This window comes from Triturus cristatus, chromosome 3_1 (genome assembly GCF_964204655.1).
Source record: "Triturus cristatus chromosome 3_1, aTriCri1.1, whole genome shotgun sequence".
Taxonomy (NCBI): Eukaryota; Metazoa; Chordata; class Amphibia; order Caudata; family Salamandridae; genus Triturus; species Triturus cristatus.
In genome coordinates this window covers 361,663,605-361,683,341 of record NC_140583.1, presented here as the reverse complement: position 1 = coordinate 361,683,341, position 19,737 = coordinate 361,663,605, and the positions used below count along the sequence as shown (strand labels likewise).

Sequence of the window (19,737 nt, the reverse complement as noted above, 5' to 3'; positions counted from 1 at the left end):
CAGGGAATGAACGTGTCAAAAGCGCAGTCTGTTTCCGACAGAACCCCATCCCAGTATCGGGTCAGTTTGGGACAGTGCCACATCAGGTGGAGGAGAGAGCCTGTTTGCCCACAGCCCCGCCAGCACTTTTCAGAGCACCCTCTTTGCCACCTATGAAGTCTTGCATGGGTTGGGTACCAATAGGAGGGGATTTTAAATGCAGCTTCTGTGCCTGGCGTATCGTGCGCTGTGTGGTGTGTCCTATAAAATATGTCGATTCCATTCTTTGTTAGAAAGGGGGTGTCCTATCCCATCGGAGCTGGCCCTTGGCTTTAGAGGTGCTTGCCTCGTCGGAGAGGAGAGCATAGATTTCTGAGATAAGATGTTTGTCCCCGTCCTTGCATAGTAACCATTTCTCAAATCGGGTTAGGAAGCGGGAGGCACCGGGCTCAAAGCTTGGGGAGGTTATCCAGTGTCTCACCTGAGCGTAGTAAAACAGGTCTGTCTCTAATAATTCATATAGTCCTGCTGTATTCGATCGAGAGGAATGATCTCCCTGGGGATGGAACATTTAACCTATGCGTTTGCAGCCCTGTTCTTGCCAGCGCTGGAAGACCTCCGATCCCATCCCCGGGAAGAAGTTAGGATTGTCAGGCATCAGTGTCATCGGCGAGGGGAATGTTGTTATACCGTATTTAAGGGCTGCTGTGTCCCATACTTTTATAGTTATGGCCATCACCAGAGATGAGTAAAGCACCCAGGCCCTATGCTTACAGGGTGCCAGACCTCTCTCCAAATATTAGCTCCTGCTATCGTCTGATCCATAACGGACCAGTGCTTCTCTGAGAGCGGGCGATTTAATTCCATGACATACCGTAATTGTACGGCCTGAAAGTATCTCGGGATCAGGGGAGTGCTAGGTCACCCTCTTTTTGGCCAAGTAAGTTGCGGTCACTTAACATTCCATACGAACCGATTGATGGTGAGTTTGAGGTTGCGAAGGATCACTGGCAATTGGGTTAACGGTACAGTTTGGAATTTAAAAAGGATGCGTGGGAGAATTATAATTTTAACCGCCACTATGCGTCCGGACCAGGACAGCCCAGAGCGACTCTAGGAGTAAAGAGTCTTATTTGTTTGGGCAAGTAAGGGGCCATAGTTGGCTGACAGTTTCTTCGCTGGGGTAGATGGCAGAGAGATGCCTAGATATGGTATTGTCACTGCTGCCCATTGAAAGAGGAACTATGCTTGCAATATTGTTGTCTGGTCCTAAGCAACAAAAAAGTTCAAGATCTGGGATTTCTGTAAGTTGACCTTAAACCCTGAGACTTCGCTAAATGTTTTCATTTCGCCCATCAGGGCCAGGAGCGAGGTTGACGGGTCTGTTATGGATAGGATGCTATTGTCTGCATTAAAGACTGATCTTGTGTGTCAGCCCCCATGTGGATCCCAGAGACTTGGGGGGGTTGTCCCTGACTCTGCGCCATGGGCTCCATGTATAGTGCAAATAGGAGTTGAGAGAGGGGACAGCCCTAAGGGGTCCCCCGATCAATTGGGAACCAGGGGGAGGAGGCCCCGTTTACCCAGACCGTGGCTCTGGGAGTGCTATATATGCAGTGTATCTATCACCAAATCCTAACCGGCGGAGAGTGGCTAGTAAGTAGGGCCAGTGAACGCGATCAAACGCTTTTTCGGCGTCGATGGAGAGGAAGATAACCTCTTTTTGGCATCGCTAGATTAGGTCAGTGAGATGAATGAGGCGTTTCATGTTATCCCCACACTGTTGCGCCAGAATAAAGCCAGCTTGGTCGGGGTCTATCAGCCCTGGCATAATGGGGTTTTACCACTGCGAGAATGCCTGCAAAGGGTTTGGCGTCGGTATAAAACTGAAAAGTTTCAGCGCTCCGTCCATCATCTCCTTGTGTTTGCTTTGTTTGCCCTAAGTTGGCAGGGTATGCCCAGACGTAGGTCCCTTGCTCACTTTGCCACTGGATTCAAGCTAGCCTGGCTGATGAAGGGTGTTACCCAGAAACCGGTCCCAGGATGCTTGTTTCCGGTTCAGGGAAGACCTGGCTTGGCAGTTCGGGCTGGACTGAGCTAAAGAATGATGATGGATTCAACCCAGATCTGTGAATGGGGGTGAGTGTCTGAAAAGTTTCAGCGCTCCGTCCATCATCTCCTTGTGTTTGCTTTGACCTCCCAGAATAAAACACAAACACCTGCATTTTTTTGAAACCATAAATTCGAACTATGCTATGGAAAAAGGCAATAGATAGATAACAGCCCCAAAACAAAATTTAAATATGGGATGATACTCCAGATACTTTCTAGTATGAATGAAGACTGTAAAAGAATGGAGTCTCATATTAGATGTACACCAACTCACTTTATATCTGAAAAAACAAACATTAAGAATGGTTGCGCTCCAAGAGGTTCAGCCCCGTATAATGAAAAATAAATACTAGGCATCATTGGATATTCCCATTTACAGACCGCATCGAAGATTCCTACTATTCAAGGTCGCCATTTGCCGGTACCAATTCGTAGTACTTCCCTTCAGTCTCTGTTCTGAAGTCTACCAGAAACTCAATTAAAAGCTGTATCGAGCTCTTCAAGGCCATTTCCATCAAAGGACACACAAATAGCTCTTTTGGCATAGGTGAAGCAAATATTAAAATAAAAAGAAATAAAATAACACCTCCCAAAGACATTCCTGGGCTTGATGTCTTCCAGAAGAGTGCTAATAGCACTCTGCAAACTTCACATGAGGCCTATACAAGAAGAACTGGCCAAGTAATGGACACATGCCTAGTTCCGCACTTAACTGGAAATTCGTGGGCTAGCACGGCATTGACGAAGACCTGCGCCAAGGGTTGTGAGTAGAGGAGGCTGACCAATTGACGAAACTTGGCACTAAAACCCGTGCAGTGCAATGCTATCTCGAGAGAGCCCCAATCCACAGTGCCGAAGGCTTTTTTAAAGTCCATAAGCATCAGGGCTGTCACTTCCTCTATATAATGGACACTGGCCAGAGCTGCATGGACTCTGGAGAAGCAGTGTCTCATGCTAAGGTTGAGCATAAAGCCACATTGATTCAGATCGATCCGCGTGTTAAGTACCAGTAGCAGTCCGTTTGCCTGGATCTTGGCATAAATCTTGACATCAGTATTGATTAGGGAAATAGGGCGATAGGAGGTACAACTAGATGCTGGCTGTTTTGACTTATGCATAACCACGATTTTGGCAAGATCCAGATCTGGAGTAAAGGAATCTGTTCTGCTGGCCTACTTATATAGCCAAAGTAAATGCAAGGCAATAATATTGCGGAGTTTTGAGGAATATTCAAGGGGAAAACTATCCAGGCCTATCCGGGGTCTTACCAGGCTTAAGGTCTCGGATTACAGAAAGGAAGTCATCCTTAGTGCTGGTTGATTCCTGAGTCGCCCATTGGATTTGTGTGAGATGGGGGAGGTGGGATATCAGGCAAGCGAGGGTGGGCAAACTCATGGGAAGGCGTCGGTCACTAAGCATAAAGCTGCTCATAGTAGTCTGCAGATATATTCGCAATTGCCTCTGTGGCATTAATCTGGTATCCGATCAAATCGTCAATGGAAGGAATGAACCCAGGAGCTAGTGTCTCAGGTAGCAAATATATAAAGGAGTGCACTACTCTTGTCTCTGTGTTCATACACACATTGAATAGACGCACACCAGCATTGACCGGACTCATGAAAGACAAACCAACACAGGGAAGCACGGTCTATTTCCAGTTGGCGGCTCAGGGATTCAGTTGCATTGGATGCCACCGCCATTTCCCGGTGGAGAATACGGGATTTAAGTTCTGTGATCTGTTGGTATCGGTCAGTAACTGCGTGTTTGAGGTATGTTTTTGGCAACTCCCCAGAGTGTGACCTTGCTCGCCATCATTAAATTCAAAGTAGGAACATAGCGTCTTCTGACAGGTGGTCAAGGAAGCTGTCGTCTCCGAGGAATTGGGCATCAAGTCTCCACATGGGTCTTCGACACTGTGTGGGCAATCCAAGTCGGAGCAATAGGGAGGAGTGTTCTGAAATTCCTCTGGGCAATGTTAGTAGTTGAGGTGGAGGGTGTATCTGAGACGGGAAAGAGTATGTGATTGATTTGTGACAGCGGTTTTAGGGAGGCAGAATTGTGAGTGTATGCACAGTCCCGAGGATGACATATCCACCAAATATCACATAAGCCCCGGGTGTCCATCCAAGAGACTAGGGACTTGAATAGTTCTCTGCAATTACGGGAAGAGGGGCTAGAGACCTCTATAACGGAGTCTGGAGCAACATTAAAGTCCCCTCCGATAATCATTACCGTATATGGCAGGGCAGCGATCACCTACATAAGGTCCTTGAAGGTCTGTCTGCGTAGGTGGGGGGTATGTAAACACTAAGAATATTATACGGTTTACTGTCCCAAGGTCCTAACGACCTCAATCTATCGCCCGAGTATCATGCATTATTTTGGTAACTACCAGGGGAAGATGTTTGTAAAGTAGTATTGATGTCCCTTTGGACCACCTTACTAAAACCTGAGTGATCAGCCCAATCATAATCGAACCTTTGTAGAAAAGGACATTGAGTGCCCAAGAGGTGGGTTTTTTTGCAACAGCGCCTAAGCACCAGTTGGTGGTGCCTAACAAATTTGAGGACCGCTGTGCGTTTGATGCAGTCCAGGAGACCATTCACATTCCAGGAAAGAGGACTAAATTCAGCCATGAGACAAGCATGTGGGAAAATGGAACAACCACCCAGAACGTGGCTGACCGTACGGGGCATATGTGGGAGCAATCGCAACAAACAGTAGTGGAACAGACAAAACTAAAGCACTGATACCCCCCCCAACAATAACCACCCTTCTGACTCCCACTCCCACCCCAGAAGCATTTGTCGCCCAACAACCTTCAACAAGGTAAGTTTAACACATACCCGGGTATTTGAGGTGGACCTCTTCCTATGCAAGATCTATTTGTCTGTAGTTAGAACAAGCCCTAGTCCTAGGGCCATTGAGTGGAAAGAAGCAGTATAAAAGTCTATATTGGACCCCCCAGGGATCCTCCTTTGTTAAAAGTATCTTCTCTGATGGATCTTGAGGCCCCATCCAGTGCCGGGGGAACAGGAAGCAGTGCGTCAGCAGTGTGAAGACATCCCAGCGCCGTGTCCGAATTCCCAGGGGAGCACTTACTTCATCCCAGTCTACCTTAAGATTTAGGGCATCGGTGAGTCTGGGAGCAGGTAAGAACTGGGATTGACAAGCTGGGGCCCATCTTAGCATCTCAATCCAGGGGATCATTACATCTAAATGATTTCTGCTTGGTCGCCCATTCCCACGCCTCCTCCGGTGGAGTGATATCCATGAATGACCTTCAGTCGCCCCAGGAAGAGCAACATAACCTGGTGCTTCTGCTTGATGGCGTTGAATAATTTCTGTTGTTTCTGGGTATTTTTAGTATTGTCTGGGTAGGTTATGATATGGGTGGTTTGGAATCAGAGTATGCCCTGAGTATGTGCCTGCCTGATGATAACACTGTGGTCTCAATAGTTCAGTGTTTTAGCGAGGATACGCCATGGTAGTGCCCCGGGAGGGGGCTCTTGTGCCAAGGCCCGGTGCATTCGTTCAACCATGGACCAGGGCAATATGTTTCCTTCAGGGATCCAGGATCTGATCCAAGTTTCGACAAAAGTCTCTAGATGAGGAGTTTCAGCCCCCTCAGGTAAGCCCACCAGCTGCCAATTACTACACCTAGAGCGATTATCCGCATCCTCTGCTTGGGTCTCATGGGTGTGAACAGTGGATAAGTAGCATGTTACCTTTTACCATAAGGTCTAATTTTATCAAAATAAAGCAGATTTTTATTTAAATTAGGACTCCAAAACTAAATCAGATAAGTTTAACCCGAGTTATGGATTTTAGAAGCAAAATTACATTGGTGCAAATCTTAAAGAGGTGTGGCGCAGCGGCCAGGGCGACTGACTCCGGAACCTGGGGGCTCATGGTTCGATCCCCAGTCCCGGCGGCAGAGCAGCCCAGCACCATGTGACTGGGCAATAGCTCGCTTAATCTTTCCGACTGCCCCCCAGCTCCTTGACACCTTCGGGTAATTGTTCGCGCTATACAAAAACAATACTGCAAAACTTTAGCATTACAGTGAGTGGGGAAAAAGAACTAGTGACAACTGGTCATTTGCAGGTTGAGTTGCGTGGAACCCAAGAGGGGTTAGGGTGATGCAGGTCACAGGACTAAGCCACGACAGTCAGTTCGATTTTACCTGGCTTGAGAAGCCTGGGTGCAGAGTTGTCCTGGCTGTCTGTGATGCTGAAGCGGAAAGCTGGTTTTACTGCTTACACGGTGCTGGTGAGGAAACGGGTGCAAAAGTCCGCAACAGGGCCACTGCTGTGGTCTACTGAAAGTGTTGTGGAGTTGTAGCATCAAGTAAAGGTGGTGGTTACTGGGCTGGCCACCAACAACCCTTGGCTGCGTTAAGGTCAGCAAGAAGGTATTCTGGGGGAAAACTGTAGCCACCTGAAACTTGCTGGAGGTAAGGACTACATTTTCCACAAAGCCCTGGACCATTTACTTTTGGGCGATACCTCGGAGGGCCCGATGGCCAGCAGTTCTTTGGTTCCGGTACGTTGTTTTTGCCTGCGGACTGCAGAGTTTTAGTGCCACTAGTCCAAGTGAGTCGGAAGTTGCCTTTGGCCTCTGTCTGAGAGGACCAGGATTTGTTCCAGGTTGAGTTTCAGTCATACAGTTTCAGGATAGTTGCCACAGATTCATAGTATCATGCCTTTGGTTTGTGCAGGCCCTCTTGTCACAGACTATGATCTCTTCTGTGTCCTTTGTTGCAAGTTGAATCAGAACTGACGTTCTGGTGCTATTGATGCCCCTTAACTCCTAGATTGAGTGGCGTTAAGGGTGTAGGTGTACTAGCCCCAACGGCTAATCGGCCCCTGAGGTGACCACACCCAAAAGGTGTCACCTTTTCTACCCAGAAACCTCGATTCTACCACTTTTAAAAATTGCAGAAATCTTCCACATCTGTACATACCAGGTAGCCCACCCTAAAGGTGTGGCTAAGCCTTCTGGGGGTGTACACCTCCTGACTACATAATTTTTCCACCTGCCCAGGTGAAAATGTGCCTGAGGGCAGGGGAAAGGCTGTTTCCTCCTTTGGGAGGCAGCTTGATTGCATATCACATCCGGTGTAAGCTTTGACGTTTACCTTCTTGACGTGCCACTTCACTAACCGTCCTGTCAGGGAGGGAAATGTAACCTTTATCCCGTCCAGGCCATTATTTCTGACTCCTGTGAGAGTTCACACCTCCTGCCACATCGACCTCGACACGAGAATCATATCAAGGGTGAAGAGGCATGTTGTTTGATGCCAAACATTACATATTTCGGCTGTACCATAATGAAGTTGGCAATCTTGAGGTTGCACATGTTATGCTATGGGTAGCCAGATGGTACCAGCCCATGTTATCCTATGGACTGCTGATCACTTGTAGTAGCCCTTAATGGAAAAGGCTACTATAGGGACACTTGAGCTTGCCCTTATGCCATCACTTTTAATATAATGCAACCTTCCTCCTGGTTTCAGGAGGCCTTCCTTAGGGTTGACTGGCATATATTAAAAATAGTGCTATGAGTATGTCGCACATAATGAGAGCAAAGTAGTTAGGGTTACCAATTCACATGTATCAGTTTTAGGGAGAGAGCACTGGTAAAGGGGCCAGGGCAACAGACTCCAGTGCACTTTCAGAGTCATAACCATCAGCATTGAAAGAAAATGGTGGGGGAGGGGGGAACCGTACAAAAAGGGCACTTTCCGACAAGGTCTGATACCCAAGTCGGTCAGCCATCCTTTATAACCTTTATTCCGATTATTACAATCCGTGTTTTTTTTTACCTACCTCCAAGGCAGAAAGTATTTTTAGGCGGTATCAAATCAAAGAGAATCCCATACTGGATATTCCATTCCCTTCCCGGGAAGCATATGCATAGTAGTAAATTAAATTCGACCATTTCACTGCTTTTTTTGTCTCGAAATGTCCCTGAATGACTGTGTAGGGCATGACGGTCAGGAGAAGCATTTCTCAGATATTTAGTGTCAGATTTCACTCTGTTTTCACTGTACATTGGAGTCTAACCTTTCCTTATGTATTTCAGTATATTTTAACTTAAACATAGTCGGATTTGTTAGACCCTCCTGAAGACTGCAAAATGGAGTGAAAATGAACGGCAGGGTCAAAGTTTTTTTCTTATTTTAGGAGCATGAACTCCAATTTTTCCCCATGCAGCCCATTCCCCTTCCTTACATTCTTTCCTCCTTATGTTCTTTCCTTTAATCCCTTTTTACCATCTTTCTCCTCCTATTTTGCCTCTGTTTTGTTTGGGGGTATATTTTTCCCCAATCTTTTTTTGTGACCATAAATGTGCTTATTCCAACCGTCTCGCATTTCATAATCATAAACCTTGTTAGTCATAGACACGATATGCAGTCTTTGTACTTCTTTGTTGTTTCTTGCGTCTTCTTCCTGTTTGGTTTGTGTGCGACATAAAATACAGACTCATGTTTTACGTATATTTCTAAATCCTCTCCCTGTTTTTATTTTTCCCCTATGTTGCCAAGATTTTATACCAGGTTTGTGATTTTCTTGTTCTTTTTTTGTTGTTGTAATTTTCGAAACAAAATCAACTATTTGACCTTTCCTTCTCATCACCGTTAGTCAGCCTTGGTTCCCCATCTTTGAGATTCTTTAGGTTGACATGTCTACGCTGCAAGAGACGTAGTCACTCTCCCCTCTTAAATGTCTACTCCTGTGGTTTCTACACAGTTCCACAGAAGGCTACCCCTTGCCTTCTTAAGCATGCTACTGTGCTAAGGGGGTATAGAAGGTTCCTGGACATTTATTGTGAGGGAGGTGAGCAAATTCCCTGTAGGAGATGGCACTCATGCATTACTCGTTTGCTATAAACAGCTCTCGTGGCTTTCACAATCTACTCTGCAGCAGAACTGCAATAATAGTGTAGTTTACAGCTTCCAGCTGCATTCGTTTTTCAACATAAAAGGCTGCAGTAAAAATGTCAGATAGTAAATGATGGGGCGAGTTGCATGCTTTCCGTATCGCACCCCCCCTCCCTCCCCATCCCCCGACCCCCCCTCCATACCCAGATATCACTCCTCAGTCTGCTGTTTCCTGGCAGCATCTCTAGCTCCATGCTACTGCACACTCAATCTGTAGTTCCCATAACTCTGCTTCCGTTGCATTCCTGGTTACTTCCCATACTGCACACCTGCATTATTTGTTACATGCTACCATCTCCTGCATCCAGACACTCCACTTTACAGTATTCCTTGAATCCTTATTTACTAGGCTGATTCGCCTCCACTTCATTTCCTGTTGTGCTGCTCTGTGACCTTAAGATTCTGAATCCTCTCTTGTTAGTGTACCCGTTCGTTTATAGTTCCTCTGGTGTTGCCATACCCCTTCTCCTCTACATCCGTAGTTGATTGCCGGTATCATGGATAATGACCATTGCAATGCTGCCTCCTCTGCATCCGCATTATATCAAATGTACTTATTCCAAAACACAATTTTTAAATATGTGCTAGAAAAGGACGCATTTGCGGAAACCTTCTTTGACATATGATGTGAAGACTTCTTTAAAACTAAGGGGGGAAATTAATGCAGATTACACACATAAATATTAACATCCAAGGGCAAGAAACTTTTCATGCCGTACAGGAGATGAGCTCATATTGAATTTAGTAGTTGTAATGCATGATCCTTGTGACTGATCGGCTCATAAAAGATGCGGTAATGCGCAAAGATGATGTAATCGCCCCTCTGTGAACTGCACAAGCACTTTTGGTACCGGTCCAAAATAACAGCCCTATTAAGTACAGAAATATCACGTTGAAATGGAAAGGGTTAGAATGTCAACCATATATTCTGGCCTTCGCAACAATTCCAATTTCGTTGGAAATTGCTTGGCTCACGCATTTATTGTAGCAGACATGGTACAGTAAAACGGACTTCTCTTCTAAGTCACTGACCGTTTTAGTTTGAATTAGAAAAAAATTGAATTTCCTGTGCGAACGAAAATATTTACAGCACCAAGTAATATTTCAAAGCTATCAAGTTGCATTTGGATGGCTCTATTTCTATGACGCTTTCTGAGCCTTAAGGATTATTTTTAGTAATATGTACTTTATTGAACCTTTAGTGCATGCTAACTAGGATATCCATGCGATTGTGCATCCATATATTTTCTGGTTTCCTAAGGAACATTTGAATTGGCACGGTCGACCTGAAGCAACCCCAGTGCATCTTTGCATTGCTCTGGAACTAAACGGAGTTGTTCTGGTGGAATGTGGATTAACTAGACATTGAATTATATTGCAGTCCATTCTTAGTTGGTAGGAAGCTCTCAACTTCAACGAATTCTGTATCCTAGCACACTTTTCTTTTTGTTCTTCTTTTTTTGACACTTAGTAGCAAGCCACTAGATGGCTAACGTGGCGGTTATGTTTAAAGAAGAGGGCCAGGAGTCTCATGAGAAACAGGTTGCATAACGTTGATAAAGATCCATAACTATACGTGTTCTGCTTGTTTCTCAACCATTGATCCAGGGCATTCGATCCCGACATTTAGAGTGACAAACCCCTTGTAGTCCATCTCTTCACACTTCTGAACGATGCCAGTACTCTGAAATTCTATCTATATTCACAGATTGACTCCTTAACTTATTTTCACATCTATCTAGTACTGTGTAAGCACCAAAAATAACACGAATGATGCCGTAAGTCATTAATACCTCCTTTAGTAGGCTTTCTTCTCATTGACTCTGAAACCTCCATAAGCATAGAGTGCATCCTCTTTTTCTGTTCGGGATAATCCCGTTCTGCATCAGTTTGTGCTGTTGCCTGCCCACTGAGGCCTTCTATGGCTGCAGGAACGGCTCTCCTGCCAAAGCAATGATTCCTCAGTTCTATCCCTTCATTTTCTCAGTGCACCATTAGTCCAGTCTTGATCTTTGTTTTCAAGCTGATCACTCTTACGCCCATAATTTTTCTCAATCATTATGGGACACTTACAGGATCTCTACCTTTTCCTTATAAGAGTGGCTCTGCAGGCTTGCAGTACCCAACTTATGGCCACAAGTGTTCTTTATTACACAGGTTTGCGTTAAAATGTAGGCCATGTTATCATCACCAACCCCACATCTCTGTGTCTGTTACATGAGCGCTCCATGACTCCGCTCACCTCCTCCCCCCAGCCTCTTTTTCACTTCCCCTTGAGGGGCAGGTTGCAGTCTACCATCCCTTCAGGACCCAGAAAGCTTCCTGTCTGTACCCTCTAATGTCTGCATGTCAGGTCTACAGAGCCTATACTTCCAAGACACAACCATTACTCCCAGACAAGCTCTTCATTGACTTTACAAATTCATCCACACTTTTCACCCAGTTTGATGAGGGTGAGGGGTAGATGGTTAGCCACCACACAATCCCCTTCAGTTTCCTCTGCTGCATTTTTTGACTGATGACTGGAGTCAGACAGGAGTTACTGGTTGACACATTTTCGTCGCAACTCAATCCCGATCAGACCACTGTGATTTTATCTGGCTGACTTGTCATTTTATTCTGCTTTTCAGACAACAAACTTCCAAAGCGGAAGTTTGATTTTGAAAAATGTTTAGGGAGATGTTACTTTGCTCATAAGGCACTTGTTTGTTTTCCTTGTCTGGGCCTGTCATGCCCGAATGGGGGACTTGCACAGGACAAAGCTCCTGCAGCCTTTCAAAACTAAATAGGGGCGATGAAGAATTACAATCTGTCAGTCTTGGGGCTGTAAGACCACCTGGTCAAGGGTTTTTGATTATAGAGTATCCCAGGCTCCTGGCCGTTCCCCCACCTCTAAATAAGATGGGAGAGCTAGGAGTTCAGTGGGCAATGGACCTGCCTTGCTCTCTGCCAAACTCTAAATCGCTCACTGAATCTTGAAGTCTATCGTAGTTGACTAGTTAAGATTGCTCTTTCTTTCCCAGGAAGCTAGTGGAGATGTTTGAGGACTGGTGTGATGAGGTATTTTTCTTGCAGGCACACTGCATAGTTTCGAACTTTGCGGTGTTGTCCAAGAGAGATGCTGAGTGACCAGTGTATGGGCTAATGCAACACACCATCTGTTAAAAACTACTGCAAGGATTCGTAATATTTTCTGAGCAGTGGAGCAGCCGCCGAACCCAGCAGATGTTGATGGTGGAAATACTATTTTGCTAAATGAACGACACACCCTGATACTTGGGGGCAGGGTGGGTATTTTTTTGGCTAAGGTTTTTGTACGAGTTTTGTTTTGTGTTTTTTTGTTTTAAATGAGACCAGATAGTTCGAGGACCTTTTTTCAGTTGAACAACTCCAACTGGGGATTACATTCCCCAGTTTTCAACTTGGCCTTTGCATCTTTAGTGAACAAAACTTTTTTGTTTTTAATAAAGACTAAAGCCCTGCTTACCAGTTGAATGGATGGATATGTGTGTGGAGATTCTAGGTGGTCGGAGTTTCTGGTACTTCCCAGTACAGCCGCACATATAACCTCTTAATATGAGTTAAACCCTGTAGAATGGGGAATAACTGAGGATCCATGTTTACTGGGCGGAATTCCTAAGTCCTTGGGGATGTAACCGACATTTCCCATCTGCTCTTAGTAAAAGGGAAATGTCAGCTAGGTGGTTGATGTTAGGTGGGGGGGTTGAGGTGCAGAGGGTTGGCGAGGGAAGAGTTGTGTGTTGCCAGGCCCAGCATGCCCCAGCCAGGCAACCTGCTCCTGCCATGCCTTAGTAGAGCAACGGCAGGTAAAATACACTACAGTCCATTTCTAAGGTGATGATTACCTGTCAAATGTTTTGGCCAGCAAAATTAAGTCCGGTGTTTCCACACCCATGAAATCTGTGTGGGGTAACACAGGTTCACCTATAATTGAGCGGAATTCCATATGGGAATTTCCGACTTGCTTAACTTGTAATTGGGACTTAAGCGATACTGAAAACATTTCCTTCTTTTATTCCTAAATTGTTGATGGAAAATAATTATTCCACTCTTTTAAACAAGAGATTGTTTCTCTGCGCAGGATACTTTTTGCAACTTGAATTTTTCCAGAATCCAAATATTCTGGGTGGAAAAACAACCTAGGAAAGGTAGCAATAGCATATATTGACTCAGGATAGTCCTTTACATAACCAAGGCCTACCGCATATAATGGTTTGAACTTTTTTCTAAGATTTCACACCCATTGCACCAGAGCGAAGACGTCATCAGTGACTTTACAAAGGCATGTATACGTTGTAGACATTTCTAAGGCAGATACTTTCACTACCCCACGTGTGTTCCATAAGCATTACTGATGGGATTCATATTTCTGAAAAGGTGCACGTTTGGGCGGGGTGTTCGCCACCTCTCCTTTGCTTGAATTGAGTCTGACATATGCTGACTCACCCTGAAACAACGGATTTGAAAGTTTGCCCATTGCTTGCTATGCATGGTCAATATGTTTAGCTTATTCCTTCTTGAGCAACACATTAGGATTTTTATGTTATGTGGTCCAAGTAGCCATCGTTGTTTTCCTTAAGTTAGCATGAGCCCGTGCCAGACTGTCCTCCGCTTTGCGCACGTTACGAGACAAACATATTTCTGCTTTGTGCCAAATTGTAATTTTCACACAGAACATACTGTTGGTGCATTCTGCTCTTTCCTGGGATTTAGTCTCAACACCACAGATAAGGTCGAACAGCAATGCCCCTTGTTATTCTGTTCTAGTCCAGCATCGCACCTAGACAAACTCGCAGATTCAGCTGTTTGGGAACATGCACTTTGGTCATGTAGGCATACACGGGTGGGTAACACTCAGTTGGAGAGGGATCTTTCCAGAGAAGGGAGCGTGACAGCACCTGTGATGTGATGTCTATAGACTGAGGTACTGGGTCTGCTGCTAACCACCCAGAAATCTTCTAATATATAATCAGGGGAAGGGGCGTTAGGTCTTACTGCCTTACATAATGAAATGAAATGAAATTAAAAGGAAGTTTTATAAAGCGCAACTGTCACTCCTGACGGAGCCTCCTTTTATGATTTACGGTCTACTTGCTATGCTGGCCGTATTTGTGTTAGGCATTTTTCTACTTGTTGTGGCACGTATACTGCATACTAGAGCACGTTAGTTAAAATAAACATTTTAAACTTTTCTCGAGTCTGTCTAATCTTATTGTGGACTGGTACGAGAGTGAGAGTGAAAGGGTGTGTCCTACAACCGCAATTCCTGAGAGGGTCGTAGTGTTGTGTTCTGGTGGACTAACCACTTGTTCCTCTGTGAGTGAGCAGGAGGACAAGTGAGACAATATAACTAGTTGGTCCCCGGGCTCAGGGGTACTCAGGTGGTAGGATGACTCAGTCCCTGCCCACTAAGGTTCCATGATTCCAAGCATAGTTCGGGTGATTCCGCAGAATCCCTGCAACAGTTGAAGTGATATATTTACCATACAAAGGATGATTTCAGGTTTATAAACTGTGTATGATTTTCATCATTCCTTTTTGGTTTACTCACATAGGAATTGGACAACTTGAAGCGAATGCAGAAGCAGGCAGTGACCAGTCAAGGTGCCACTGAGGTTCGCTTAAATAGGGCACTTGAGGAAGCGGATCGGTATAAAATGGAACTAAATAAACTGAAACAAAGCAGCAAGGTACGTTGCAAGGTACTCTATTGTACTGTGAATGTTATAAGCGGCATGGAGTAGCAGTTACATTTTCCTTGTTTTAGATATCTTTTTTTTAATAAAGGATGATACCAGTAACGAATCAATTAATATGCTAAAGGGTGATTTGGCGGTTGGTTGGTTGATGTGTGTCTCCTAGATTAGTGAGTTATGAAAGGCCCTCCTACTTGGAACTCAGAAACAGCAGTGTTCCTTTTCCCCATAATCATTGCAATTACGCTGTCAATATTATTTTTTGGGAGCGCGCAGGGGTAACTGGTTTAACAGATGTAAGTCCACTGGATTTAGTTGCACAGTACTGCGTCATCCATGTTGAGGAACATCTTGAAAATTTTGATGAGAACATTTGGCCACTTTGAGACTTCACATAAGTATGTTGTAACTAAATAAGTTGACCAGCTGGACAAAGGAATGTCCAGAACACAATTATGGTGCATCCACTTGCTTGTCATCTTTTTTGTGGCTTACCAACAACTTGATTCACCATGAATTTAGTTTTTACATTTGACACAATGTCATTTTCAGAAATAGATTCGTAGTTGATGTAAGTAATGAAATCTACAGGATCACAATGAATGGAGTATAAAGGAAGCGTTCCACCATAATATCCTGAATTCTTGTACAATTTCTCCTAGGCGCTATTTACAAGATCAGGGCTAACTGTCGATCCTGTGCAAACTGGGAAATTACGAGTTGTGTGATAACTTAAATCCCTACCAGTTTTCCTCTTAAATAGATTAAGGTATGTGAAACTTGCCAAAAAGTATGGGGTATTTGCCACACCTATCTCCCCCAGGGTAATTGTGTTTGTGTGGTAAATACCCCAACCAGTTCTACACAACTTGTAACCAGGGCCACAGGATGGGAAAATTATTTTACAGAACTATGTCCGTCATATGTGTAATATTCTATGTTAAGATGCTATTTCATCTCCCCTCAGGTAAGCAAATGAATTGTATCAATCATCTCTCCAAAAAATCGAAAACCTCAACATGTTTGAATATTTATCCATATCTAATCGATATTTATAATATATATCAGTGGTGACTTATTCTTCAGCTCCTCTGTTGTATTTTGATGTGCGTAAATCAAAATGAAGCCAAGTGGTCCAAGTTTAGATCTCATCCATGTATTTGAAATTCTTCAGTTAAATGTTAATAACCTAACATTGTTTATTGCGAGTTTGGTCAAATAACCCTGTTTTGTGATTGGGTATTTCTGACTGAGCATGTATTATGTTTTAACCTGTGTTTATGCCGTCAACGCCAGTGTCGGTTCGTTAAAGAGGACTGTTGAATAGCCCTAAGGGCTGAGTAAACTGCACTTGTGGGCTTTCACCTGACCAGCACCCCTTGTGCAATCTAGAGCTGGGGCACCATCACCGTGAAGATTATCCTATTCACCAAGGCGAGAGAGTACCCTTAGTTTAGTGCCATCTCTAATCCTAGAAACACTGCACCAAATTATCTGTTCTGTAATCATGATTGCTGCTTTTTCTGTTGTAACAAACAACATTCTTGTGATTTTTTTTTTTTTTTTACACTAAAAATCGAACACTGTTTTTTCATGTAACGCCCATAATTATGGTAAGGGCCGTCTGTGTTTTAGGAATCTAAATCTGTGCAGTAAAAAACATTAGTGAGCAAACTGAAACCACACACATGTTGCATTCGTAGGCTGTTGCTCATTTTATGAGAAATTATATTTTCCTTTCTTGCAGGATACAGCTAATCAAGAACACAAAAAAATAGAGGAATTAAAAATGGAAAACAAAAAGCTGGAGAAACAGAAATCGGAGTTAATGACTGGATTTAAGAAGCAGCTCAAACTAATCGACATTTTAAAAAGACAAAAAGTAGGCTCACAAATGATAATTTAATACACGTTCACCTCCGTTTCTTGTTTTTCTGAACCACAGAACCACATTGAGTAATTTATTCGCTAACTCTGCTATCCAATCTTAGACATTTTGCCTTTCTTTCAGTAATACCATGAAGGAAGCATCTGTATTTTTTTATAGACTTAAATCTTGTTTCACCACATCTAGCTTGAAACTACTTTTAGTGTAAAATTAATACAGAATTAAAAATATTATTAGTTAATTCTCTGTCAGATATGCATCAATCTGTTGCTTCAAACATGTAAAAAAAAAATCTAATTTCAAAGAGTTTCAGGATCCCACACGTAGGTAGGAGTATTCAGCAATTCTGCATCGTAGGATCTTCATTAATAGTCGTGAACTTTGAATAATTCCCCGCTGCTTCTGAGGTTCCCAGAACACCTCCTTCAATATATATTGCCAGTTCAGGACAAAGGAACTGAAAAATGTTCATCACTGAAAGTCATTTTCCATATAGTCTCAGTGTAGTCTGTAACTGATGTATTATCCTGCTGAATGCTGTAGGTGAATAGTTGGAAAAAGTCTAATATAGCTTTTGTATGATAAACACTTTGTCGTGGAAAAAAGGCTGCCTGTGTGCAAAACAGCATGAAGATGAAAAGCAGCCTGATAGGCTACCGCTGTTGAGATTAAAAAGAAGTCTTAGACCTGCTTTTGACTGTGTGCTGGGTTTCATTTTTTCTGGTTTTAGGACTCTGGGCACTCTACCACTGCTGACCAGTGTTAACGTGCAAGTGCTCCCTGTGTAAATTGTATTGGTGATTGGTTTATTCATGATTTGCATATTTGATTTAATAGTAATTCCCTTTTAAAGTGCTGAAGGTGTGCCCAGGGTATGTAAATCAAATGCTACTAGTGGGCCTGCAACACTGATTGTGCCACCCACATGGGTAGCCCTGCAAACATGTCTCAGACCTGTCTGTGTGTGCAGCTTTAAACTGCCAATTCTACCTGGCAAGTGCACCCACTAGCCAGGCCAAGACCTTCCCTTTTACTACATGTAAGTCACCCCTAAGGTAGGCCCAAGGCAGCCCCATGGGCAGGGTGCTGTGTATTTAAAAGGTAGGACATCTACTGGTGTGTTTTACATGTCCTATTTATTTATTTATTCTTATTTATTTATTTATTTTAAAGGTTTTATATAGCGCTGGCTGGACCTGTGGATATCAGAGCGCTTTACATGTGTTGATAGTTCAGGCATAATACAGTTGTTCATAATGTAGAGATCACACAGTTCAGATTATAAAGAACAAGTAGCATAATACAAATTAGCATATGTCAAACCAAAAGAGAAATGAAACATAAATAAAATGGATACATGTAGTCGAATTATATACCGTAGCCTGAGATGGAGGGAGGATAGGTGGTAGGAGAGTGAAGGGAGGGGAGGCGTGAATGGGGGTAGAGAAAAATAGACAAAGGAAGGAGAGGTAGTAATTAAGGGGAGGGAGTATGGAAGTATGGAAGGAAGAGGGTAAGAAAAGGGGAAGGCGGAAAGGGGAAAGGGGGAGTAGGAAAAAATGGGGAAAGGAGAGGATTATGGACCCCAATATTTCTTGAGCAAGTGCAGTTTGAGGTCTTTTTTAAAGCTGATGTAGGAGGGGTTACAGCACAGGTCTTTAGGGAGGGCATTCCAGATGCTGGGGGCATATCCGGAGAAAGAGCGAGATTGTGTGGTTTTCTTTTTTGTCAGGGGTGGGACAAGGAGGAGAGCGTTGGTGCTTCTCAATGGTCGGGCGCAGCCTGCTTTGTTGAGTTTATCAGTGAGGTACAGCGGGGCCTTTTGGTGAAGGGCTTTGTGCGTAATGCATGCCATCTTGTAGGTGGATCTGCCTTGGATGGGCAGCCATTTAAGGGCCTTAAGGGCTGGGGAGATGTGATCAAAGTGTTTGCAGTCAGTGATTAGCCTGGCCGCTATGTTTAGCACAGATTTGAGTGGGGCTAGGTGAACTTTTGGGGTTCCGGAGAGGTTAGCATTACCATAGTCAGTTGTCGAGAGGACAACAGATTGGACAACCGATTTAAAGTCATCAACTGGGATGAAGGGTTTGATTTTCTTGAGATGGCGTAGAGTGAAGAGCGCTCCTTTGGCCGAGTTTTTTTTGTGGGCCTGGAGTGTTAGGCTATTGTCAATGGTAAAGCCAAGTGATTTTACTGAGTTTGATAAGGTGAGCGGATAGTTGAGGGCATTAAGGTCAGAGATCCATGTTTGGATAGGAAGAGGATTGTTTTTTGGAGAGAAGAGAATAATTTAGACGGGGTGTTGTTAAGGTGTAGAACATTGGAGTGGGATCTAATATTATAGTAAAGTTGGGTGTCATCAGCATAGAGGTGGTAGTTGATTCCAGCTTGTTTTAGAATGAGGGTAAGGGATTCCATAAAGATGTTAAAGAGAGAGGGAGAGAAAATAGAACCCCTGGGGGACACCGAGGGAGATGGGTGTGGAGAGGCAGTCGTAGATTTTGATTTGTTGTGCTCTGTGTTGGAGGAAGCAGGAGAACCATTTAAGTACCTGGCCATTAAGGCCAAATCGAACGTTGAGCGCATTAAGTAAGGCATGGTGGTTAACAGTATCAAATGCTGCAGAGAGGTCGAGGAGAATGAGTAGGCAGGTCTCACCATTATCTAGAGAGTGATGGATGTCGTCTACAATATTTAGTATGGCAGTTTCTGTACTGCAGCCTTTTCAGAAGCTGGATTGTAAGGAGTTGAGTAGGTTAAAGGTGTCAATGTGTTTGTCCAGTTGAAGAAGGGCACATTTTTCAAGTGCTTTGGAAAGGAGGGGGAGGTTGGAGATGGGGCGGAGATTATTAAGGTCTTTGGGGTCAGCATTAGGATTTTTAAGAATGGGAGTGATTTGTCTGAGTTGGAGGGAGGGAGGGACACATCCCAAGGTAAGAGAGGAGTTGATGATAGAGGTCCAATAAGGAGCAATGATGTGCTTAAGCTCCTGGACAAGGTTAGCAGGGAGAGGGTCTTTGGTGTGTGAGGACGGTTTAAGTTTGGAGATGATGTTAGAGACTTCAAGCTCCGTTACGGGGTGGAAACTGTGCCAG

The 19,737-nt window shown here is 44.0% G+C and overlaps 1 protein-coding gene across 2 annotated transcripts in view; it reads left to right on the top strand.

Annotated features, from left to right (window-relative positions):
• TEX9 (testis expressed 9) overlaps positions 1–19,737 on the top strand; it is a 448,029-nt gene that overhangs the window by 411,021 nt on the left and 17,271 nt on the right. Inside the window, exons 10-11 of one of the 2 annotated variants that reach the window (XM_085644127.1) lie at positions 14,614–14,748; positions 16,502–16,636. In XM_085644127.1, the coding sequence (XP_085500253.1) occupies positions 14,614–14,748; positions 16,502–16,636 (270 nt within the window). The remainder of the gene's footprint in view (positions 1–14,613; positions 14,749–16,501; positions 16,637–19,737) is intronic. The other variant, XM_085644128.1, reaches the window with a different exon arrangement.